General features: G+C 41.4%; 1 protein-coding gene across 1 annotated transcript; it reads right to left on the reverse strand.

Moving 5' to 3' along the window:
* Positions 1-405: 405 nt before the first annotated feature.
* On the reverse strand, positions 406-25,982 carry LOC309350404 (uncharacterized protein). Its single transcript, XM_081877467.1, has 20 exons — positions 25,881-25,982; positions 24,721-24,801; positions 24,557-24,607; positions 23,244-23,309; positions 23,098-23,142; positions 20,549-20,593; positions 20,374-20,418; positions 14,816-14,866; positions 12,456-12,503; positions 11,947-11,985; positions 11,209-11,271; positions 10,053-10,109; positions 8,176-8,215; positions 7,241-7,302; positions 5,369-5,407; positions 4,728-4,766; positions 4,217-4,273; positions 2,582-2,626; positions 1,569-1,613; positions 406-899 (listed from the first exon to the last, which is right to left on the reverse strand). The coding sequence occupies exons 1-20, from the start codon at positions 25,965-25,967 to the stop codon at positions 828-830; spliced, it is 1,077 nt and encodes a 358-aa protein (XP_081733593.1). The 5' UTR covers positions 25,968-25,982; the 3' UTR covers positions 406-827.
* Between the last annotated feature and the right edge of the window lie 484 nt (positions 25,983-26,466).

A 26,466-nucleotide genomic window follows, 5' to 3' on the forward strand; every position in this document is an offset into this window, starting at 1 on the left:
TTCATCTCTGACCAATCATGGACTTAGGGGACTCAGTCCCTTGGGGAGTTGGGCAGCAAAAGCCAACCATCCTTATTTTTTCTATATCAAGTCCAACCCCTGCAATGTGGGGATCTCAGCTAAAGCATCCATAGCAGATGGCCATCTAACCTCTGCTTTAAATCTTCCAAAGGAGAGTCCACAACCTCCCGAGGGAGAGACTGTTAATAAAAAAGGGTCCAATTTAACTAACTTCCTTTCATGTTTCTTATGTGCGATGTTTTCCGTTAGTGCCAAGTCTCACATTCTTTGGTCCCCAGTTTCAATAGATGGTTGTTGGCCTGCTGGTTGGTGCTTTTTGTGTTTTTAAACAGATCAACATGCCTGAGTGTGTTTTGGTGTACTTTGGAAAATAGACAACACTGCTCATTTAGACAACATTTATTTCAAGTGTTAAAATCATTAAACATGAATCATATAGAAGACTCTCTGGGGTTTTTCTTTTACTTTTCATGATGAAAATGAGAATGAGCTACACAGAAAGGCTTGCATTGCTTTAGTGGAAATGAGAACTAAAGGCTTCAATTTGTTTATATAACAAAGCCTGTTGTATTCGGATCTTTACTAGCTGAAATCAAACTCATTCTTGAAAATAAATGTTGACATGAAAACAAGTTTCCCATCTGCCTAGCTGAGAAAAAGAATATTACTGATTTGTGTCCACATTTTAACGTTAATCTTCCTTGCTTTGAAAGCAGAAATTTCATTGTCAATGCTAGGCAGTTTCAAGGACCTCTGATGATTGTAGTTATTTTAGAGGCACAGGTTTCATATTAGACTTCTACACTTCAAACTTCAGCTTCCTCACTGTCCTGGAAATCCCCGAGGACATCTGCTGATGGTTCACTTTCATCAAAGACCTGTCAAAAATGTAATAAAATTACGGTATTGGCCTGAATATAAACCACACTCCCCCCCCCCCCCCCCAAAAAAAATTCTGACCGTGAAAAGTTAAAGAATTTATAGAATTCTATTATTCTATGAACTCCTCAAATAGTGACTTACACATACAATCATGCAATCAATAAAAACTGCTGTGATGGCACACAAGGCAAGAAATGAGCATCTCACCTAAAACCAAAGGTTGAACTACTAGAATGCATTTACTGCTAATAAATTAAACAGTTAACATGAAGAGCGTGACGACTTAGAAGCCGTGACCCACCAGTTGAAGCCTGACGGGCTAAAATCTACCTGTAGTTGTGATCATTAAGGTGCACCTCTGGAGGAAAGTAAGCTAAGAATATTCTATTGCCTAGAATTTCTAAATTTGCCTTATTTGTTATAGCAGTTATCACTGAGCTACCCAGTGTGTGTGTGTGTGTGTGTGATTAAAGCAGTCATTTAAAATCTTAGGATACTTAAATTTGTGCTTCTATAGGTAATAATACTTTATCTCAAAAAACTAAAACCAGCAGAGGGCTAAACTTTAGCCATACTGACTATTGGCATTCTCACAGCCAATGCCAAAGTGATGCTTATGATGAACTAACTGAAGCAGAGTTAGATTTCTATGTTGTAATTTTTACCTGTTGCTCAGCAACGTTATTGTTTTCTTCTGTTAAAAAGGATACCTGTAACAAACCAACAACAACCCAGTATATTACTGTTATATCTGTAGAGTTCTGCCAGATGCAAAACTTTGGTGCTGCCCTTTTTAAAGAAACTCCCTTTCTCTTGTCAGGAAAGAGGGTTAAAGGTGGTTTAGAGTTCCAAGGACACTATAGTTAATGTGAATCGCTTTTTTCGTTGTAATCACGGTTGCAAACTAATTTCATAGGGGGATGCAGGGGTACGCATACCCCTAAACATTTTGGGAATCTAAGTTTGGCCTCATTGAGGGGCAATATTTTAATATGAGTAGGAAAATGAGAGTACCCCTAAGCATTTTATTTTTAGAAAAAAACACTGAATATATGCATTTTAAAGCACACTGTATATGCATTTTTATACACCTTAGTTGGCTGGGGTCACAAAATTCAGAGAAGTGTGAATTTCAAAAGATTGCTGTTTTAGGTCATGTATTGTGTAGGAAAGTATGAATTAAGGAGGCTTGCCTTTAAATGTGAATGTGATTGGATTTCTCCACAAGCTCTAGTGCCAGATTCAATTCTAGGCATTTCCAGGTAGGGTTGGGAGAAAGAGCTATCCAAAATTTTGGAGAGCCACTACTAATCATTGTAGACAATAGTGTGCTAGGTTGACCAATGATCTGACACTGTACAAAGCAACTTTCTGGGCTCCAAATTCTCTGTGTGTGCATGTGCTTATGTGTTTCTAAGGGAACCATGGTTAGTGTTAAACCTGGTTAGCATTGGTGCACCAGCAGTAATCAGCAAAGGCAAGGAAGGGAATTTTTATTTAGAGGGGAAGGAGAGAAAAAGGAGTGCACATGCACAAGGTTAGTTCCCAATTTGTAAACCATGGTCTGCTCTGTTTTGTATCTGCTAAAGACCTTGACAACTAATCCTGTAAGTTACTCATGAACAAGTTATTCATAGCATCACACACTCACTGTACAATTCTCTATAAGAAAGCTTACTTGTGGTTCAATCTTCTCTATAGCTTCATCCGAAGAAGGAGCACTCTGAAAAAGCAAAATGGATAATGTCAAAAGCTATGTCTATGACAAGGCTGCCTGAAACATAGTGAAAAGGTCAAACAATACATTGGTTAAGTTGGAAAAACCCAAATACAGTCGTACCTTGGTTGACTAACACCTGGTGAGTCGAATGTTTTGGCTCCCAAACACCGCAAACCCGGAAGTGACTGTTCTGGTTTGCGAACTATTTTTGGAAGCCGAATATTTGATGGGGCTTCCAATTGGCTGCATGAAGCCCCTGCAGCCAATCTGAAGCCGCACTTTGGTTTTTGAACATTTTGGAAATCGAATGGACTTCTGGAACGGATTCCGTTTGACTTCCAAGGTACGACTGTATACTGAATGTTACATTTGTGCATGGGTGCCAGCCCTGACATCAAAGCGAGAACTCTGAAATAAAAAAAATACATTCTTGTATGTGTGGCATCATATATTCACTAATAGAAACATAAATAAAACCTTTGAACAAAAATGTGTTCATGTCAAGTTGATTGTTTGTAGTAGTTAATTGAAGCAACTTAACCATAGTCCATTCTGTAAAAATTCAGTGTGATAAGTTACTAGATAAGATGTTAGATTCCAACTGACATCAGGAGAAGCATCACCATCAATGGTCAAGGCAGATGAGAACTGTAGTCCAACAACAGCCGGGGGGCAAAAAACTCCCCATCCCTGATCTAGATGGAAGCATTCCTACTGCCATTTTACTTCAAAAAATGGAAGGAGAAGAAGTGTTTGGAAAAGTGACCCTGAAGTGTCTCCGGACAGCGCTGGCCCCCAGCCTCTTAAGTGAGATGGGCGCACAACCCTAGAGTCAGACACGACTGGCCCGTACGGGCAGGGGTACCTTTACCTTTACCTTAAATGATAATACTGAAAGCAGTGTCTCGCCTAAAACCAAGCTAAGCATAATGCAAGCTTCTTATAATTACCGTATTTTTTGCACCATAACACTCACTTTTTTCCTCCTAAAAAGTAAGGGGAAATGTCTGTGCATGTTATGGAGGGAATGCCTATGGGTGGCATGCCTACGGATTTTCCTCCTCTAAAATCTACGTGCATGTTATGGTTGGGTGCGTGTTATAGAGCGAAAAATACGGTAAATACAAAAAGGGAAAGTCCCAACTTTATTAAATGTTGCCGTATTACCTCTTTGTCAACCTCTGTCAAGTCCAAAGCAGATGAGTTCAGAAAATCAAGAGAGTGGATTTTAACAGCAAAATTGTCTTGTTAAAAATGATTTGTATGGCTTACTCCCAGGTCAATGGGGTCAGGACTGCAGCCTTTGTAATCTTTTTGTAATCTTTAAATTCTTTAAATTCTTAATAAATATTATTATTTTTTTAAAAAGGACTGCAGCCTTTGTAGCTATCACATCAGCAAATAACTCCTATCCATAGCAAAGAAAGGTATTGCCATATTTCCTCATATCGCTGGTCATGTTATTGCTCCCAATATATAAATGCTTTGTATCATGTTAGAAGTCATAATTCTACCAATGATGGCCCTGAACCTTGTGGATACTTTTTTGCTATATTTCTCCAGAGAGTTCAACAGCAAAGAAACTTTACATACCTGATAATCTTCTGCTGGAGCTTGCAGTTGTTTGACAGCAGGATGGTTTTCAGCATCCTGGGCATAGAAAAAGAACCAAAACCTGTTTTTTTCCACCACATCAGTGCGGAACTTAATAAAAGCAACAGAGGGTCATGGTTTATCTAACCACAGCTGTGAGAGCACAGGTTCCTGTCCCTGCTCTGCGGGGAACCATTCTTACAACCAGTGCCATTTTTCTAGAAAAAGGGGTGCCGGAATTCACCATGAATGCCTCCCTTGTTATCTTACAAGGGCAATCGTGGCCACCAGAGAACTCTGTGCCAGTGAATTCTGGCTGGAAAAAAACCCTGCTTACAACTCACTTAGGAACCTTTTTACTTCAAGAAATGTGATAAAGGACATCATTAGAAGAAACATAAATGGCAGTATTTAACGGGGTATCCAACCTAAAACCGATGAAAGCATAATTAAAGCTGCTAATATATAAGGAAAGGGAAAGTTTCAACTTTATTAAATGCTGCCATTTTACCTCTTGGTCATCCTCTCTGGTGTCCGAAGCAGGTGAATTCCGAAAATCAGGAGTGCAGAAGAAAGTCAGTTTCTCCTCGCAAAAGCACAATTTTCTGATTAAAAACGATTTATGTGGAAAGGGCCCCTATTTTGATTGATTGCATCACTGCTTAGATGACAAATGTGTCCATACGTCTAGTTCAGTGTGTAGTGTAGTAACAAACAGCACAATCCTATAAGACTTCCTGTGAAGTGCCAAAATCTTCATTTGTCATCATGCATGAAGTGCTCCATAAGGCTGATCTATTAGATGTTGTAAATTCTTGATAAGGGGGAACCTGTGGCCTTCCAGAAATTGTTGGATTCCAATTCCCATCAGACCCAACAACAAGGTCGATGGTCAAGGATGATGGAAATTGTAGTCCAACAGCAGCAGGAGGACCACAGATTTCCATCCTGGCTCTAGATGGAAACATTCCTACAACTATTTTACTGCAAAAAAAAAAAAAAAAAAAATTATTTAATAAGGTGCTGGAAGAAATGTAAATGAAAATACTGAAAGTAGTGTCCCGCCTAAAGACAATCAAAGCACAATGGAAGCTGCATCTAATTAACTATGAAACGGGAAAGTTCCAAATTTATTAAATGCTGCCATCATACCTCTTGGTCAACCTCTGTCAAGTCTGAAGCAGGTGAGTTCTGAAAATGAAGAGTGTAGAAAGTCATATTTCTCCTGACAAGTGCACAATTTTCTGATTAAAAAAGATTTATGTGAAAAGGGCCCCCATTTGCACTGATTTCTCTTAGATTTCTGCATCACTGCTTAGATATGGCCCACATCAGCGAGTCATAAGATCACAGCAAGGAAAAGTCTTGCCATAGCTATTGCTTCAAATATTTGTTTGTTTGTTTGTTTGTTTAAGAATAATTTTTATTAACCGACCAATCACATCAAATCAAACCAAATCACATAAATTCCAAATTACACAGCCGAATTTTAAATTTTTGTTGGGGGTACCCATATTTCAAGTTCCGAAGGGATCCAATCAACTTCTTGCTTCTTACTGCTGTTTTAATGTCCACAAATCTAACCTTATGATGTCCACAGTACTATCCAGTCCTTTCTTATTATTTTTCCACATCTCTTGTTGTTATTTTCACATATTTTTCCTTTCTCTTTGTGACCTCTGACAGTCTCCGCAAGCTGGTTAGAACAGTTTGTAATCCTGCGTGGTTATTAATTTTTTTTTTATCCAGTAGCCATATCCAGACGTTTTCCATATAACATCACTTCCATACATCAAAACAGTCTTAGTGTCATTAATCTTCACCAATCTGCCTCCTTTCTCAAAACCTCTGAGGAGATTCACTAGGAATGCAGTCTGAAAACCAAGTCCATTCTTCCTCCCGGCTATAAATCCTTTGGCAAGATGGCGACTCCGAATTAATTGCTGCGCCATTCACAAAAGCTCTTATTGCTTCTCGATCTCCATAAAGCATACTTTTGGTTAAAGTTTATCTCCACACAGACCTTAATCATCCTGCTTGGGTCAGTTCAACTGACGGTTCTAATAAGGAGGGGTTCTTGTAAATCACATAGAAGGAAAGTAAAAAAGGTCCCCCCCCCATTCAGCCCTGTTGGTGTATCTTTACCGTAAAATATTCCTGTTTCTCCAGCCCGTCGTCTTCCTTCGCAGAGGTCACTTAAATTAGCAGACTTCACTCCCCTTCTTCACTTGAAATATGTGCATTTGCTTCTTTTGTAATTAATTATTCCAAATTGCTGCAACTAGTGCGCGATCAGAGACAGCGTCCAGGAGAGCCGAGGTCCACATGGGGGCATTCTGCCTAGGGCCCTCACCCCCTTCTTTCGAATTAGGGGGTGATTTATGGGCACAGCAGGCAAGGGCAGTGTTCCCCATTTCCTTGGGGCAACAAGGGAGGCTGCCTACTCCCATAACAGCCTCTTAATTACCCCGTGTGGGTCGGAGAGATGGTATTGTCGGCCATCTTCCAATGCGCCCCCTAGTGGCCCCCTTTGGTTTGTTTGTTTGTTATCATGTTAGAAGTCATAACTCCACCACTGATGACCCTGAAGACTTTGTGGTTACTTTCTGAAATATACTCAGAGTCGAGAGTGGATTTCATGCTCTTTATTCAGCTCATAGTGGTGAGGAGGAACGAAAGTCCCCTCAAAGTATCTACTTTATATACATTATTTACACAATGGGCTGCTCGTGATTGGCTAATTCCGGAATTCTCCTGTAGGCCAATCAGGTTGTGGATTCACTTCCATCTGGAGCCGGATTGGGTGGCTCCTGCAGACCAATCATACTGCTGCATTGTTCTAGGACCAATCCGACTGCTGCATTCTGAATCCTATTGTTCTAGGACCAATCAGACTGCTGTATTATGGATCCTATTGTTCTAGGACCAATCAGACTGCTGCATTTGGATCCTATTCAACTCAGTACATAACACTTTCCTGCTGCATTTCTCTGGATAGTTCACTGGCAAAGAAACTTTACATACCTGAAAAGCTTCTGCAGGAGACTGCAGTTGTTTGAAAACTGGTTGACTTTCAGCATCCTGAGCCAAAGAAAAAAAAAGGAACAAAAATCCATATTCAAAATGAAAGTTTTCCATTTGTAATGTTCTCCCCACCACACAAATGGGCAACTTCATAAAAGCAACAGAGAGCTGTCCCACTCATAATGTGTTTTATCTTATACTTGTCCTCATGTAAAGTGTGAACTGTCTCATAAGATTGGTGTATTAACTATTCTGGACTCTAGATAAGGCATGGGGAACCTGTGGCTCTCCAGATGATGTTGGATTTCAACTCCCATCAGGCCCAATGGTGAAGGATGATGGGAATTGTGGTCCAATCACAGCATGAGGGCAACAGGTTCTCATCCCTGCCATAGATGAAAACATTCTGACAACTCATGACCAAACATTTAAAATTCAAAAATGTGATGAAAAAAGACCATCAGAAGAAATGTAAAGGGACCCCTGACCATTAGGTCCAGCCGTGACCGACTCTGGGGTTGCGGCGCTCATCTTGCTTTACTGGCCGAGGGAGCTGGCGTACAGCTTCCAGGTCATGTGGCCAGCCTGACTAAGCCGCTTCTGGTGAATCAGAACGGCACGGAAACGGCGTTTACCTTACCACCAGAGCGGTACCTATTTATCTACTTGCACTTTGACGTGCTTTCGAACTGCTAGGTTGGCAGGAGCTGGGACTGAGCAACTGGAGCTCACCCCGTCGTGGGGATTCGAACCGCCAAGCTTCTGATTGGCCAGTCCTAGGCTCTGTGGTTTAACCCACAGCGCCACCCTTAGAAGAAACATAAATAATTTATTGGAAGAGGGTCTTACCTAAAAACAATCAAAACATAATGGAAGCTGCTTATAATTAACGATGAAAGGGGAAAGTTCCAACTTTATTAAATGTTGCCATCCTACCTCTTGGTCAACCTCTGTCAAGTCAAAAGGAGGTGAGTTCTGAAAATCAAAAGAGTGTGGAAAGTCACATTTTTACCGTTCAGCTGTGGATTGCTGCCTTGATGTAGTGAACTGTTTTGCCATTATCAATGAAATTTACACCTTCTTTTCATCCTCCACAAAGAGATGGGCAGAACTGAGTCTAAAGTGCCTAAATATTTGTCAGACACCAGGTGGGACGCACATGCAAAATCCACAGAAGCTGTTTTGGAACGTTACAGTGCTATCACTAATGCCCTCAGTCATTTGTACTCTGACGTTAAAGGGAAGGGGGAGACCAGGCTTCAAGCTAATAATCTTTTGCAGAAGATGGAAGAAATGGAATTTGTGTTTATGCTGCATTTTTGGGCCCGTGTGCTGGGTCATTTTCACAAGGTCAGCAAAGCTCTTCAGAAATCAGACCTGTTAATGAGTTCTTGTGCAAATTTGAACAGTTCAATTCTGGATTTTATAAGGAAAATTAGAGAAGATTTTGATGAGCTTGAGAAACAAGCAAAGGCCACCTTGTCAAATGTTAACTACAAAACAAGGAGACAAAGAGTGAGGAAATGGCAAAAAAAAAGTGCACCTGATGCCTTAGATGCACTTTCTTCAAGAGATAAGTTTAGGATAAAATCCTTAATTCCTATATTAGATGCGCTTGAAGCCAATTTAAAATAAGAAGTACTGTCTACAGTGATGTTGCACAATTGTTTCCCATTCTTGCTAATCTGACAGCATCTAAGCAAGAAATTGAGCAAGGTGTTGAACTGTTAATGGAAGCATACCCAGAAGATACTGACCTGAAACTTCTTGATGAACTCTTGCACTTTTACCTGTACATGAGACAAAGCCATGGGCTTACAGCAGAGCACTCTCTGTCTCATACAGACCTTTCTCAAATTATATACAAGGAAAAAATTCAGCTGGCCTTTGCTAATGTGGAAACAATCTTGCGGCTATTTCTTAGCTTTATGGTCACTAACTGCTCAGGAGAGAGGAGTTTTTCAAGACGCAAAAGAATTAAAAATGAATTAAGGGCCACAATATCTCAAGAGAGGTTGTCTGCACTGAGCATTTTGTACATTGAAAGTGACAAACTTAGACAAACAAATTTTGATGAAGTTTTGGATGATTTTGCTATGAGGAAGGCTAGAAAAAAATTTTTTAGTCTTACTGTATTTGATGGTTGCAGTTTACTTCTTAATATGTATTTTAAAACTGACTGTTTAATGAAAACATAAAGTAGATTCTAAAAGTGCCACACTGTCAGGTAACCATGATCATATTACCGTATTTTTCTGTGTATAAGACTATATTTTTTCCTAAATTTTTGAAGTTTAAAATAAGGGGTCATCTTATACACGTGTTATACATGGAAAAATATGGTATTTACACTTCCCAGGCAATATAATATGTAAACTCAAGGATTTTTTTTTAAAGAATAACATTACAACTTCATTTTCCTAAAAAATAATGCTTATTCCATAAAAGGTTTACAAAGTTCAGCTGCTGCAATAGTTTTTCAGTTTTAATTTTAACATTTATGCATTTTTTAAAACCAAAACCACCATGGTATTTAACAATAGTATCTTATGTCCTTTAGAGGAGAAATACCCCTCACATCCTTGGCTTCAATCAATTTTGTTTATAGCACTCTTCCATTTTCTTCTAGTCGTGAGGGTAGGGGACTGGGAGGGGCATCACAAGTAGAGTAGCCTAGGGCCCCTCTTTGTCTAAACCTGGCCCTGGTTTTCGTGTCAGAAGTCATAATTCTACCAATGACGACCCTGAACCTTGTGGATACTTCCTTACTATATTTCTCTAGAGAGTTCAACAGCAAAGAAACTTTACATACCTGAGAATGTTTCGTTGGAGCTTGCAGTTGTTTGACAGCAGGACGGTTTTCAGCATCCTGAGCACATAAAAAGAACCAAAAATACAGAGAAAACCTGTAGCATGGAAAGTCTTATTTCTCCTGACAACGGCACAATTGTCTGATTGAAAATGATTTATGTGAAAAGGGCTCCATTTGGACTGAAACCTATCCATTCTTAAGGAAATCAGCCCTGAGTGCTCACTGGAAGGCCAGATCGTGAAGCTGAGGCTCCAATACTTTGGCCACCTCATGAGAAGAGAAGACTCCCTGGAAAAGACCCTGATGTTGGGAAAGACTGAGGGTACAAGGAGAAGGGGACGACAGAGGATGAGATGGTTGGACAGTGTTTCTCGAAGCTACCAGCATGAGTTTGACCAAACTGCAGGAGGCAGTGGAAGACAGGAGTGCCTGGCGTGCTCTGGTCCATGGGGTCACGAAGAGTCGGAGACGACTAAACGACTAAACAACAACAACCTTTAGATTTCTGCATCAGTGCTTAGGTGGTGCGAGAGGACAGGAGTGTCTACACTTCTAGTTCAGAATGTAGTATAGTAACAAACAGCACAATTCTAAGACTGCCCACTCAGAAGTAAGCTCTACTGAATGCAGTGTAACTTAATCCCAGGTTAATGGTGTCAGGATTGGAGCCTTCGTAGTTGTCACATATGGGCCACACCAGCAATTAAATCCTACCTATAGCAAGGAAGCCTGCCAACCTAGCAGTTCGAAAGCACCCCTGGGTGCAAGTAGATAAATAGGGACCGCTTACCAGCGGGAAGGTAAACGGCATTCCGTGTGCTGCGCTGGCTCGCCAGATGCAGCTTGTCACACTGGCCACATGACCCGGAAGTGTCTGCGGACAGCGCTGGCTCCCGGCCTACAGAGTGAGATGAGCGCACAACCCTAGAGTCTGGCAAGACTGGCCCGTACGGGTAGGGGTACCTTTACCTTTACCTTTACCTATAGCAAGGAAAAATCTGGCTATATTTCCTCATATTAATGGTCAAGTTATTGCTCCAATTTTATTATATTTTTTGTTATCATGTTAGGAGTCATAATTCCTGACCCTGAACCTTGTGGATACTTTCCTGCTATATTTCTCTGCAGAATTCAACATCAAAGTTACTTTACATACCTGAAAATCTTCTAATAGAGCTTGAAGTTGTCTGGCAGCAGGATGGTTTTCAGCATCCTGAGCCTAAAAAAAAGAACCAGAAACTGTATTCAGAATGAAACTTTCCCATTCATAATGTTCTCTCCGCCACATAAGAGTGTAACTTAATAAAAGCAACAGAGGGTCATGATTTATCCAACAACATCTGGAGGACGTCAGGTCCTGCTCTGGGGGGAACATGCTTACAACACAGATAGGAACTATTCTACTTCAAAAAATGCAAAGGGAAAAAAAAAATTAGAAGAAACATACCGGATTTTTCGCTCTATAAGACGCACCTTTCCCCCTCCTTAAAAGTAAGGGGAAATGTGTGTGAGTCTTATGGTGCGAATGCAGGCTGTGCAGCTATCCCAGAGGCCAGAACAGCAAGAGGGATCGTGAAAGCAGCGATCCCTCTTGTTGTTCTGACTTCACTTCGCTGGAGAGGTGCTGCACAGCTTTCTCTCTCTGTCCAGCGCCTCTTCAGTGCTGGAGAGGCGCTGCACAGAGAGGGAGAGAATATTTTTTTTCTTGTTCTCCTCCTCTAAAACTAGGTGCGTCTTATGGTCGGGTGTGTCCTATAGTGCAAAAAATACGGTAAATGGTAATATTGAAAGGGGTATCCGACCTAAAACTGATGAATGCATAATGAAAGCTGCTACTGTAATAATTAAACAAGGAAAGACAAACATTTGACTTTATTGAATTCTGCCATCTCACCTCCTGGTCATCTTCTCTCACGTCCAAAGCAAATGACTTCTGAAAATCAAGAATGCGGAAAGTCATATATCTCCTGTTGAAAGCACGATATTTTCATTGGAACATTATTGATGGGCCCCTGTTTGGACTGATTGCTCTTAGTTTTCTGCATCACTGCTTAGGTGGGGAAAGATTCCACACTTCTTGTTCCGTATGCAGTGTAGCAACAAACAGCACAATCCTAACCATGTTCACACAGAAGTAAGCCCAATTGAATTCAACAGGGCTTACTCTCAAGTAAGTGGGGTCAGGGTTGCAGTGTTAATAGCTATCACATATGGCCCACATCAACAATAAAATCGTATCCATAGCAAGGAAAAGTCTAGCCATAATTCCTTAGATTGTCGGTCAAGTGATTGTTCCAAATAATATTTGTTTTGTTATCAAGTTAGAATTCATAATTCCACCAATAATGACACTTTCCTGCTACATTTCTTTGGGCAGTTCAATGACCATGACGCTTTACATACCAGACCAACTTTTTCCAGATTCTTGAAAGCAGGTTGATTTTCAGCATCCTGAGCCACAGAAAGAGAACCAAAATCAGTATTCAAAAATCAAACTTTTCAGCTGTTAAAGCTCTCTCCACCACACAAGACTGTAACTTCATTACGGAAACAAAGGGCTCTCCCAGTCATAATTTATCTTTTCTGCAGAAGGTTGTATTTCCCACTGTAGTTCACCAGGGAGAAAGTGTTCTATGCCAGTTTACAGCGCATGCTTTGAGGTTCTGCATTATACTGCTGAATGTAGGGATAAATCAGTAGTTCATTGAACAAATTACTTTGGTCAGAAAATAGAGATAGAGTCGAAAGACTAAAATTTGGCTAATTAAAACATAGTTAAATATGCTTTTGATAGAACTGATAAGGAGTTAAGTTGTTTCAAACATTTAGTTTGGGGTGGGATATTATATTCCATGAATTCCATGGTATTAAATATAAAGAGACCTTCTGAGTCAAATCAAGAGTCTTAGGGTGGATCTACACTCGTCGTTTATAATGTTAAAGGTAAAGGTAAAGGGACCCCTGACCATTAGGTCCAGTCGTGGCTGACTCTGGGGTTGCGGCTCTCATCTCGCTTTACTGGCCGAGGGAGCCGGCGTACAGCTTCTGGGTCATGTGGCCGGCATGACTAAGTCACTTCTGGAGAACCAGAGCAGTGCACGGAAACACTGTTTACCTTCCTGCTGGAGTGGTACCTATTTATCTACTTGCACTTTGACGTGCTTTTGAACTGCTAGGCTGGCAGGAGCAGGGACTGAGCAACGGGAGCTCACCCCACCGCGGGGATTCGAACTGCCGACCTTCTGATCGGCAAGTCCTAGGCTCTGTGTTTTAACCCACAGCACCACCCGCATCCCTTTTATAACATTAAAAGTGTGTTATTAAAATGTGACACCAGAGGGCACTGCAGAGCAGCGAGCCACTGGCGATGGAAAACTGCCATTAAGCGGTATAAAATGTTACATTTAATAACGTTTAGAAGATCAATGTAGATCCAGCCTTAAATTGGCCAGTTAGATGCTTCCAGGAGGCTAACATGCAGGGCTCAAAGGCAAGAGCTCACCTTGATTGTTTACCCATTAGCAACTGGCACAATATTGAATCATAGAATCATAGAATCATAGAGTTGGAAGAGACCACAAGGGCCATCGAGTCCAACCCCCTGCGAAGCAGGAAACATCATCAGAGCACTCCTGACATATGGTTGTCAAGCCTCTGCTTAAAGACCTCCAAAGAAGGAGACTCCACCACACTCCTTGGCAGCAAATTCCACTGTCGAACAGCTCTTACTGTCAGGAAGTTCTTCCTAATGTTTAGGTGGAATCTTCTTTCTTGTAGTTTGGAACCATTGCTCCGTGTCCGTTTCTCTGGAGCAGCAGAAAACAACCTTTCTCCCTCCTCTATGTGACATCCTTTTATATATTTGAACATGGCTATCATATCACCCCTTAACCTCCTCTTCTCCAGGCTAAACATGCCTAGCTCCCTTAGCCGTTCTTCATAAGGCATCGTTTCCAGGCCTTTGACCATTTTGGTTGCCCTCCTCTGGACACGTTCCAGTTTGTCAGTGTCCTTCTTGAACTGTGGTGCCCAGAACTGGACACAGTACTCCAGGTGAGGTCTGACCAATATAGAGCTGCCATTTAGCTGTCATGGCTGGCACACCATTGATTTATCCTCATTTAGCAATTTCTAAGCCAGTGGTAGGGAACCTGTGGCCTTAATAATAATAATAATAATAATAATAATAATAATAATTATTTATACCCTGCCCATCTGGCTGGGTTTCCCCAGCCACTCTGGGTGGCTTCCGACAAAATATTAAAAAAACATTAAAATATCAGTCATTAAAAACTTCCCTAAACAGGGCTGCCTTCAGATGTCTTCTAAAAGTCAGGCAGTTGATTATTTCCTTTACGTCTGATGGGAGGGCGTTCCACAGGGCGGGCGCCACTACCAAGAAGGCCCTCTGCCTGGTTCCCTGTAGCTTCGCTTCCTGCAGTGAGGGAACCGCCAGAAGGCCCTCGGCCCTGGCCTACCAGATATTGTTGCCCTTCAACTCCCATCATGCCTGGCTGCTGGCCATTTTGGCTGTGCTGGATAGGAACTCAGCTCCCAACAGCACGTGGCTCGACACAGGTTCTCCACCCCTGTTCTAAGCCAGCGACCCACCTAATATAGCTCATTTCATATGCTTGTTCTGTGCAGTGCACATAACTTTGTTTTGACCATCCTGAGTCTACCACCTGCATTTCCAGTACTTGTGTGAATGAGAGGGAAAGGGGGAAATGTCTCTATTTCAGTGGAGGGGAGGTTTCACACACCGGTGTTTTCAGCGCCCGAGTGCTCTTGGAAGGAGGCTTATCTTCAGAATCCTTCAACCACAGAAAAAAACAACACACCAAATATCAGCAATACTTCAAAATGAAACTGCCATGCCCTAATATTTCATTCACAACCAGGGACGGATTTAGGCTATAGCTTGTTTAGCTTATACGTAAATCTGGCACTGTTCACAACACACAGCTGTGTTTTAGTAAAAAGCTTTTTGGTGGAAACACAAGAATATTGATGGCCCAGAAGTGGAAACAAGAGGAGCTACCTACGTTAGAAGAATGGAGAATGAAAATGATGGATTACGCAGAACTTGATAGATTGACTGGAAGGATCCGAAATCGACGAGATCAGACTTCCGGGTTGGCGCCTCCAGGCAATGGCGGAGTTCCTCCGATCGGGAGGAATTTGCTCCGTGGAAATTAGGGTCTGACCGCCATGGCGAAGATGGAGACCCGTTGAAATCACAGGCAGGAGAAGCTTGTGAACTTGGGATTTGGCTGGCACCTTTTGCGCCTCCTCTACTCGCGGGGAAACCCTGATTTGGGGATCCGGAGCGAAGTGGGGTGAGCGGCGCAGTGCTTTGAAATGACTGCTTCTTTCACGGAGTGAAGCCGCATCACTGTTGCCGGAGAGTGCTGACTTTTTCCTGTGGACAATTTGACTTTAAACAACTACCCGTGAGTATAATGGAAAATTGGATCTTTAAATTCATTAATTTGGCATCGAAGCGGGAAGGTTTTAAACAGGAAGTCCGCCTTCCTCTTTTGTAAATAGATTGAAGCAAAGATGTTGCAAGTTAAAGCCTTGGAAAGTATTTTGTAAAGGATTAAATCTCCATCGGTTAAAACTGTTAAAAACCCCCCTTGGAAGCAGGAGAAGAGGGGGAAAATTTTGGACTTAGTGAGCCTGCAGGAGAGAGTGAAAAATTAAATTACCACTGCTCTGAACCTGGAAAAGGGCTGCCAGCAGAATTAACGTTTTGGGAGAGTTCATTGACTGTGAACGGATAGCATGTTGACAGATGGCTAAATAAGAGAAATATATTGTTTCCATTGTCCTCTTCTGTGTTCAAAAAGGAGGAAAAGTAATTGAAAATTGAAACTAACTTTATATTTTAAAAAGCGCATGAAAGGATCGATACAAGTGGAGACTGTTTCCCTCTAGAGGGAGCTTTTGAAACTGTTACAAGAGTGGGTTTTTTCCAGCTGCAAGATAAGAGCTGTGAGAATCAGAGATTGACTTTGGACTTTAAGAATGTTGACAGAAGGAGCTTTAGTGACTGTTTTATGTAAGATAAGCTACTTGCTGGAACAGCTTCACAAAAAGACGGATGTTATGAATTCCAAACTTGAGAACTTGAAACAAAAAGTGATAAATTTGGGACAAAAAGTGACCATTAATACAGAAATTGCTCAGGATTTGATACAGGAAACTACTTTGACAAGACAAACTGGGGAGAAGAAGGAGAAAGTTGTGGTTGTTGAACCTAAAGTAATACAAGTGGAAGCCCCAGCCTTTCAGAGGCAAATCGAGGACTATAAGTGGAGGCCTCTTATGAATGAATATAGAAAAAGTCAGAATTTGAAGATTGGAGCCCTGCCTGCACTGGAGAAGGAAGGTTGGATAGACTCTTTCATGCAGGGATTTATTGACCTTTGGGTTCTGAATCTGGGTCAGGAGGTCATTGGAGTTGTGAGGGTCTTTGGATCTGGAGGAGTCTTGAAACATGATTTGAGATATTGTATGGACCTTGGTTCTAGCTGTGGAGAGTTGGCTGGCCTGTCGAGAGGGAATGGGGGCATGGCTGGGTTGGGGCCTCCCCGAGACTTGCTCTTCAGCATTTTCAGCATCAAAGAATATGAAGAAGAATTGCAGAAGGGACTTGGAAAAGATTTAAGAGCCTCGGACAGAAGATCTCCAGGTTGATGAACTATATGGAATGGACGGAAATGATTGGCAGAATCCGAGACCAGGGAGAAGAGATGGTGGTAGAAGATTGGGAAAGTCTAAAGTTTGTACATAGAAATATTGTAAAATTAATGAGTGTTTGAAAATTGTTGGAATGAAACTTTATGGCTTTAGCAGAAATGATATAAGGAGGTAAGTATAAATAAGTATTTTAGTATTAATGGAAAATAAGGTTAAAAATATGTTAAGACATTCATAATGATAAAAATAGAGAAAGATGGAAAGGATTTGCTGAAACAAGTAACAGAAGTGGAATACAAAAAGGGAGGTGAGAGGAAGTCGATGAAATAAGGGAATGAAAGATAGACTAATGAAATGGTATGCTATATGTTTTTTAAATTGTTGTTGTTTTGTTTTGTTTAATTTAGTGTTAAGGTTGTGTTTTGTATTGTTTATTGTATTGTTTCTTCTTTTGTTCTTTTTTCTTGTTTGCCGTAAGTTTGAAAAGTAATAAAGATTATTATTATTTTTTAAAAAAATGAAATCGATGAGATCAGAGATTCACAGAAGATTGGAAAAAATCCAGTTTGCATTACCTGCTATGGAAAAGCATGCCTTGGTTTTGGAACGCTTTGGTTTTGGAACAGACTTCCGGAATGGATTAAGTTTGAGAACCAAGGTACCACTGTAAATAAATCACATCTCACAATAGGATGTTGTCTTTCCCAGATCTATTCAGCAGAACGGAAACTTTGCATACCTTTTCAGTTTTTCCTTTTTCTGCTTTAACTTCTTTCTCCTGGTGATCATCATGCTTAAAGCAAAGAAAAAGTATCAATATCAGTATTTCATTTGGCACTTACCGTATTTTTCGCTCTATAAGACGCACCAGACCATAAGACGCAACTAGTTTTTGGAGGAGGAAAACAAGAAAAAAATATTCTGAATCTCGGAAGCCAGAATAGCAAGAGGGATCGCAATCCATCTTGCTGTTCTGGCTTCTGAGATAGCTGTGCAGCCTGCATTAACTCCATAAGACGCACACACATTTCCCCTTACTTTTTAGGAGGGAAAAAGTGAGTCTTATAGAGCAAAAAATACAGTACTTCATGCCTCATGACTGTCAGATAGGAACTTCTCTGAAGTGAGAAGTCTTCATATGATCCTTGATCATAACTGAATCCTGTTTATTTTATGGCGCAGTTTACATACATGCACCGGTTCAGTTTTCCATCAGTGGACTGGATGTGGATGTGTTTTGCACCAGCGCCTTAGTGCCTGAAGTTCTCGATTTTCATGCTGACCTCCAAAATCTTTTTTCAAAACTACAACAACCCACCATTTTTTTTTAACCTTGGAGCTATCGCTTGTAGCTAGACAAGGATGATCCTGAAAACAAAAATCATATCTCACAATGTGATGCTGTCCTCCCTATATTGAGGTGTGTGTGTGTGTATTTATTTTGATTATATATTTTGTGGTTTTATATTTTGATTTTGTTCTGTGAACCACCCTGAGACTTCTGGGTATAGGGCAGTATATAAATTCAATAAATATGATAAAAATAATGATGATGATGATGATGATGATGATGATGATGATAATAATAGCAGCAGCTCAGTGGGAGGCAAGATTTACATACTTTTTCACTTTTTCCTTTTTCTGCTTCCGCTCCTTTGTCCTTCTCAACAGACTTAACCTCAGCATCCTTAAATCACAGAAAAAGTACCAACATGAGTATTCCATTTGACACTTGCTGCAGGCATTATGCTTTTCAAATAGGAGTTATCGCTGAAGTTGGAAGCCTCAATATTGCCAATAATCATAGCTGACTTTTCCGGGGTGTTTTGGTGAAGTGGATGCATCATGGACTAACCTACTTAGTGCATAAAGTTCTGTGTGGGAAGAGTGACTTCCCAAACCCTCGCAAGACAGAATTCTTATGAGACAGACTCAACACCAGTGTTTAAAGATGGGACTCTGTTAACAGAAGGAGGTCTGGAGGCATAGCAAGTAATTAATTAATTGCATTACATAATTCCTTTTTGAGTGATTTAATGTCATCATGGGAAAGACAGGCTCCACTGAATATTGCGTTTTATACCACTCCATTCTATTAGGAACTTATCATTGAATTGCAGACCTGCTCTCCAAATCAACAAAGCAGGAATTTTTGCACAATTTTTGCACACTGGGGGTGGCAATAACAGCACTAAGAAATAAGGGAGGTCTTTCTTTAAGTCACTACACAGAGGGCTGCTTTACACAGGCTTGAATATATAGACTCTGCATAGGTTGTGGAGCACAAACAAATTTTTATGTAAGCTGCTACATGTTATTTGTATGCACAACCCAAATCCTGAAGGGCCCTAAGGAAGTCAGACTATCCTCCACCAGGGCCAGGGCCTTTTCAGTGATGGCTCCGACCTGGTGGAATGCTCTGTCCCATGAGACGAGGGCCCTTCAGGATTTAACCTCTTTCCGTCAGGCCTCTAAGACAGAGCTATTCTGCCTGGCCTTAAATTTGAATTCAGCCTGATCTTTTATTTCCCTCCCCCTCCCCTTTTATGAAGATCACCCGCTCTGAGACCCCACAGCTAATTCTTCCCCGGCCTCCTTGCTGGCCCAAGTAGGACCAATTCAGCCCACCTGGCCCTGGTGATTATCTAATGCTTATTAGGTGGATTTCCCCTAAATTGATTCTGAACTTTGAATTTTATTGTTATTCATGTTTTTATACTGTATCTTATGCTGCTTATAAAATTAAGTGATTTAAATTTGTTGTTAGCTGCCCTGAGCCGGGTTTTTGAACCAGGAAGTGTGGGGTATAAATAAAATTATTATTATTATTATTATTATTAGTAACATTTTTCACTTGTACTAGGCACATCTCAGTCCCAGTGCCACACAGGCACCCCCTGTCATGGGGAACTGGTACTGGGAGTTCGTTAAGGCATGATTCAATAATAAATCAATGGGTGGCTGATCTTGAGGGCATGTGTTTTTTAAGAGCAATTTGCCGGAGAAGTAGGATAGAACTGAATGACACTTCCTGTCGTGTCAAAGATAAGATGCTCCTATATTTGCAGCAGAAACTAAAGCTGTTAACACATTAGTTACAAATCAGGAATTCCCTGCTTTGGTTCCTGCTTCTGCCCTAGACTCCCCATGACTGTGACCTTAGGCAAACTGCTGTCTCTGAACTTTAGGCCCTCCCCACACCTGCGCAACCGGGGATCCAAAGGCAGGGATGTATAACTGGGCCAGCTAAAGCCTTTTGGAAAAAAATTACAGTTACAAACTGGTTAGTGCAAAGTCCTTTTTACCTCTTGTTTATCAATCTTTTCACTTTCATCTGAAGAAACATCGTCCTGCAAACAAATATCAAATGTTAGTGCATGGAAAACCATTTCCCTCCCTTTCTATATGATGTAGTCTTTCCCTTCTCAGTTCAGCGGGGAATAAATTTTACATACCTCTTCCGTCGCTTGAGTGTCTATGTCCTGGTTATCGTTATGAATCTCAGCCTGCTTAAAACACAGAGAAAGGGACAAAGGCGAGTTTCACACTTGCAAACTTCTTTTTAACTTTTTTCTTCCCAACTGTTGTGAAATAGTAACTGTTTTTGGTTTCTTACCTTTTCTTTCTTGGCTTTGTCGCTTTCAGATTCAGAAGAATGCTCCTGAAAATAAATACCAAACACAAGTAGTGGGGGGGGGGGGAGGGAAATTGTGTCTCAAATTATGATGTCATCTTTCCCATAACTGTTCAGTGTGTTTGGAGACTGGGGTGTGCGCTACAGGATTTCCTACCTTTTCTTCCTTGGTTTTATCGCTATCTGCTGGAGATGAATGGTCCTGAAAACAAATATCAAATATAAATGTGATATATAAACACACACACACACACACACACACACACACACTGACATTGTCTTTCCCATAACTACTCAATGTGTTTGGGGATGGGGGGGTTAGTCTGGATTCTCCCTGTGGGTGCCCTCCAAACCTGTGATCCTGTGTTTGTGAGGTTTAGAATCTAGTAGAATAAACCTACTAGAATTTTGAATTATGGTGCTGGAGGAGACTCTTGAGAGTCCCATGGACTGCAAGAAGATCAAACCTATCCATTCTGAAGGAAATCAGCCCTAAGTGCTCACTGGAAGGACAGATCCTGAAGCTGAGGCTCCAATACTTTGGCCACCTCATGAGAAGAGAAGACTCCCTGGAAAAGACCCTGATGCTGGGAAAGATAGAGGGCATAAGGAGAAGGGGACGACAGAGGACGAGATGGTTGGATAGTGTTCTTGAAGCTACCAGCATGAGTTTGACCAAACTGCGGGAGGCAGTGGAAGACAGGAGTGCCTGGCGTGCTCTGGTCCATGGGGTCACGAAGAGTTGGACACGACTAAACGACTAAACAACCACACAGAATAAACCTGTTAAAGCAGTACTGGCTTTGGCTGGCCAGTTAAGTGCCCTCATCAGCATCCAAAAGAGTGAGCTCTGTTGCCATAGAGACAAATGGATGGACGTTTTCACACTTCAACTGCCTGGAAGCCACACCATTTTAGGATAGAGAACAATAGACTGGTGGGGGGAGTCCTATTTGTGAGAGTTTTGGTTGATGCTGGAAGCTGGAGAGACAGAGACATGTCTGTTCTGTGCTGGACCTAAAATGGTGACTTGGGACTTTTCTGAAAACATAATAGGGAAAGAAGAGCTGTTGGGGTGTTAATGCTGTGAGCCCCTCCATCTTACACTCAGGTTGTATATATGTGTATATGAAACCATATGCCCTAAGGACACCACAGTCTCCATTGACCTTCACTCCAAGGAAACTGAACATTGAGTACGCGCAGGCTCCCTGGAATCTCTTGCTGCTTGGAGACTTTGGTGTGTGCAACAAGATTTCCTACCTTTTCTTCCTTGGTTTTATCGCTTTCTGCTGGAGATGAATGGTCCTGCAAACAAATACCAAATATTGATATGAGACACACACACACACACACAGAGAGAGAGAGAGAGAGAGAGAGAGAGAGAGAGAGACTGACATTGTATTTCCAATAACTAACTGCTCAATGTGTTTGGGGATGGGGTTGTGTGTCAGTCTGGATTATACTTGTAAGTCCCTTCTAAAACCGTGATCCTATGTTTGTGAGGTTTAGAATCTAGTAGAAGAAAACCTGCTAAAGCAGTTCCTTTGTTAAGGTATTGGCTTTGGCTGGCCAATTAAGTGCCCTAATCAGCATCCAAAAAAGTGATCTCCATTGCCATAGAGACAAATGTGTGGATATTTTCACACTTCACCTGACTGGATGCCGCACCATTTATCTTAGGATGGAGAGCAAGACACTGGCAGGGGGTAGGGGTGGCACTGTGTGAGAGAGTTTTTGCTGCTGCTGGAAGCTGAAGAGACAGAGACATGTCTGCTCTGTGTTGCACCTGGGAAACACTGGCCTGCGAGTGCTCCAATTGGAGAACAGCCTTTACCAAAGGTGTCCTGAGTTCTGAAGATGCTGGCACTCAGGACGAAAGGGAGAAATGTGCTAAGAGGAAGGCACACATGGCAAACCCTTACCATGATCAACTCCTACCCAGAAACCTATGTCCCCACTGTGGAAGGACGTGTGGATCCAGAATTGGCCTCCACAGTCACTTACGGACTCACTTTTAAAACTGTGTTTATAGAAGACAGTCTTACTCGGCTACAAGTGATTGCCGAAGAAGAAGAAGAAGAAGAAGAAGAAGAAGAAGAAGAAGAAGAAGTAGTAGTAGTAGTGTTGTTGTACCTAAAATGGTGACTTGGGACTTTTCTTAAAACATAATGGGGAAAGAAGAGCTGTTGGGGGTGTTAATGCTGTGAACCCCTGAATCTTACGCTCAGGTTGTATATATGTGCATATGAAACCATACACCCTAAGGACACCACAGTCTGCATTGACCTTCACTCCAAGGGATCTGAACATTGAGTGCGTGCAGACTTCCTTGGAATGTCTTGCTGCTTGGAGACTTGGGTGTGCGCAACAGGATTTCCTACCTTTTCGTCCTTGGTTTTATCGCTTTCTGCAGGAGATAAATGGTCCTGAAAACAAATATCAAGTATTAATGTGATATATATAGACACACACACACACACACACACACACACACACACACACACTGACATTGTCTTTCCCATAACTACTCAATGTGTTTGGGGATGGGGTGCATGTGTCAGTCTGTATTATACCTGTGGATCCCTTCCAAAACTGTGATCCTGTGCTTGTGAGGTTTAGAATCTAGTAGAGCAAAACCTGTTAAAGCAGTTCCTTTGTTAAGGAGACCAGAATGTGTGCAACAGGGTCCTTTTAGGGTTTTACCTTTCCTTCCTTAGTTTTATCGCTTCCTTCTAGAAACCAATGTTCCTGAAATCAAATACCAAATATTAATGTGCAAATAAAAATAAATCTCACAATATGACGTTGTCTTTCCCATATTTGTTCAGCACGAAGGAAGCTTTACATACCTTTTCAGTTTTTTCTTTGGCTGCCTCAGCTTCTTTGCCGGGGTGATCAGAATTAACCTCAGCACTCTTAAAACACAGAAAAGGTACTAATATGAGTATTCCATTTGACACTTACGATATGCCTGAGGTGAGTAATCTTCATGTTATCAGTGAGCATAACTAAAACCTGTGGATTGTTTGGTGATGTTTACATACACACAAGTTCAGTTTTCCATCAGTGGATGGGACATGTTTCGCACCAGCCTCTTAAGTGCCTAAAGTTCTGGGTTTTCAATGAGAAGACTGACCTCCAAAATACTTCTAAAATATAATCCTTATGTGATAAAATCAATACCAGTAATAATAAAAAAATAAACCTTGTCAGCATGGAACATGAGCGGGTATGGGATGTTCTTAACTACAGAGTTCCTTTTGAATAGATTAATGCCCTCACAGCAACGGCAGTTTCCACTGAGCTGGCTGCATTATTTTGTTCTATCAGTAACTTTTCTTTGGGTTGTAGAACTGCTCACAAAATCAACAGAACAGGAACTGCCACTCACACAATGTGGAAATTGTGTCTACCAAGAAGTAAGAAACACCTTACCTTAAGCTGCAACATGGCTGCTTTACACAGTCTCCACACACAGAAAAAGGGGCAAAGCTAAATTTTACACAGGGTGCTGTGTGTTATTTGCCTGTGCGTGCAATTCATCTGACACGCAACAGGGATGGATCTAAAGGGCAGGTACTAGCATGTGTCGAGCATTCTGCACATGTGGTGGGCATGTGTGAGCCTGAGCGCCACTCCTGTGTCCCTCACTGTATGGGCTCTACGTGCCACTGAGTTCTTATGGACTGATTCTGTAGATCAGTGGATTATCAAAGATGGAGGCCGTAATGAAAGGTTTGCCAAGAAGTAGCATAGGGATGTGAGTCTTTCTGGTGTGCCAGAGGCTCCTTTAGAAGCAGTAAAAACTACAGTGTGCTGGTGCAGCATAGTGTCTAAGAGATCGAGCTATGAATCAGGAAGTCCCTGATTTGAACAACATCTCCATCAACACCTCCCTATGTTGCCTTAGGCTGTTGTCTGTGGGCATAAGTTCCCACCACATCTAATAATACTGATTTTCGTCATAGGGTTGTTATATGGATTACAACTACAAAGTGTATGTTAAACACTTTGAACTCCCAAAAATGCTATTCAGATATTTATATTGTTATTAATGCTTTGCCTTAGTGTTGCTAAACTGGATCTACTGGATTAGGGTGATCATACACCTGGCCTGTGCTTCATTTTCCATAGGAGGCAAATGAGGGGATGCATTACGTACCTTCTTTATTTCCTGGTCCCTCTCAACATGGCCATCTTTTTCATGGTGAATCTTGGAAGGAGAGAAAGTAGAAAAAAGAGATAATGGGGCTGAATCTCCTGCTGTCAAGCCATTAAGACAAATTTACAATTCTTGGCTTTTTGCTTTTTTGCAAATGTACTTACTGGCAAAGCCAAGGCAATGCTGAAAAGGCACCAGCAGATCACAGCAGTCTTCATTGTGAAAGATCCCCTGAAGAAGATGTTCTAATGGTCAGTTGATAGGTTACATGTATAAAAGAAGAAAAGCTGAAGAGCTGATTGCAAACTTGCTAGAACTTTTCCAAGTGGCAACACGATCACGCTCTTTCACTTTGTGGTCTACATTCCCACTGCACACTGCTCATCCGTGCCGAACCATCATCAACGCAAGGGAACAGTGGATAGACTGAAGCAAAGAGGCACAAGGTGGCTTCCTGAGAGTGTTACCTTGAAAGCAGGTGAGTGTGACAGCATTGCCCACTATGGCATTTACATTTGTTCCTTTATTGCCCCTGGTAAATCAGTTTTGCTGCAGGTGATGTGTGGGTAAGTAGCACTTCAACAACCTACAAAACTTGATTAATCTGAAATAATAGCAGGACAAAAGAAATGCTTGTTTGTGTGTAGACTAAGGATGTCAGAGAAATTCAATTCAATTTGCCTTTAAAGGAAAACTTACGTCATTTGCATTTCCCAAAACAATACATGAACTGAAACTCATCCATCCTGAGAAAAACCACATTTTTTTCTGAATTTTGTAATGCAGTTCTTCAAACGAGTAATGTGTACAAAAATGCATACACTCTGGTAAAGTGTGCATATAGAAACACAGATATTGGTGGAAATGGCCTCCAAAAACGCATTGCGTTAGAGAAAATTGCTGTGCAAAAATGTATGGGAAATGACATATAAATATGTATATAGTGGTACCTCGGGTTACAAACACCTCAGGTTACAAACACTTCGGGTTACAGACTCCACTAACCCGCAAGTAGTACCTCAGGTTAAGAACTTTACCTCAGGATGAGAACAGAAATTGCACGGCGGCAGCAGCGGGAGGCCCCATTAGCTAAAGTGGTACCTCAGGTTAAGAACGGTTTCAGGTTAAGAACGGACCTCCGGAACGAAATAAGTTTGTAACCAGAGGTACCACTGTATTAGAAGGAATTCACTCTAAAATGCTGATGAATTCTCATGAGGACTTTTGAAAATATATATCTATAAATGGATGTGGAAAATGAGAAATTTAGAGAAGCCAAAACTGACAGATTCGTCTAAGAGCAGTCATTCCAAAATTTACTTACATCTGAGAGTGGAGCTTGGAGCAATCTTGGCTTACTCAGTCTCTTCCTTTCTTCTTCTGCTGCTGGATGGCTACAGCCCCCTGGCATTTAAACCCTTCCCAAGAAATCAACCCACCAGTTGTCACCCATGAAGTCGAAATGGGGGGGAGACCATTAGCTTTCTTATCACTACATCTCCCCCTCTCCCCATTCAATGACTTTCAGAACAGACAAAAGCTACTGGTTGAAGTGTTCCTTATCATGATCAAGCATTTGTGTTCAGTGCTCATTTTTTCGTCTCGGGTGGGAGGATTTAAGGGGCACAGAGTATTTCATTCAGCCCATGTAGGAGATTGTGAGGGGCATGTTGTCTTTTGCAAACTGTGTGGAAGAGGAAAAACAGTTCTCTCTTCAGAGATCAACTGATAATTGCTCTTAGATTTCTCATGGATGAAGATATGTTTGGTGTGCTTCTTTCTGTGCGCATGAGTGGTTCATTAAAAGGACAAGGTAATCATTCATTGGCATTTGGTTTCGGTGCAGAAAAGGGAGGATGGATTTTGGATCCCATATGGAGGATGAAATAAGAGGGCTGTACAGTGTAGTG

The sequence above is a fragment of the Podarcis erhardii genome (assembly GCF_964252035.2).
Source record: "Podarcis erhardii genome assembly, chromosome: 9".
Classification (NCBI taxonomy): domain Eukaryota; kingdom Metazoa; phylum Chordata; class Lepidosauria; order Squamata; family Lacertidae; genus Podarcis; species Podarcis erhardii.

Bases quoted from the DNA above. Each gene is read 5' to 3' on its own strand.
- LOC309350404 (XM_081877467.1), bottom strand. From the start codon at position 25,967: ATGCCAGGGGGCTGTAGCCATCCAGCAGCAGAAGAAGAAAGGAAGAGA. The intron at 12,504-14,815 runs GTGTGTGAAACC...TCTGTGGCTCAG, and splicing joins CTCGGGCGCTGAAAACACCG to GATGCTGAAAATCAACCTGC. The intron at 5,408-7,240 runs GTATGTAAAGTT...CTTCATTTTCAG, and splicing joins CTCCTGCAGAAGCTTTTCAG to AACTCACCTGCTTCAGACTT.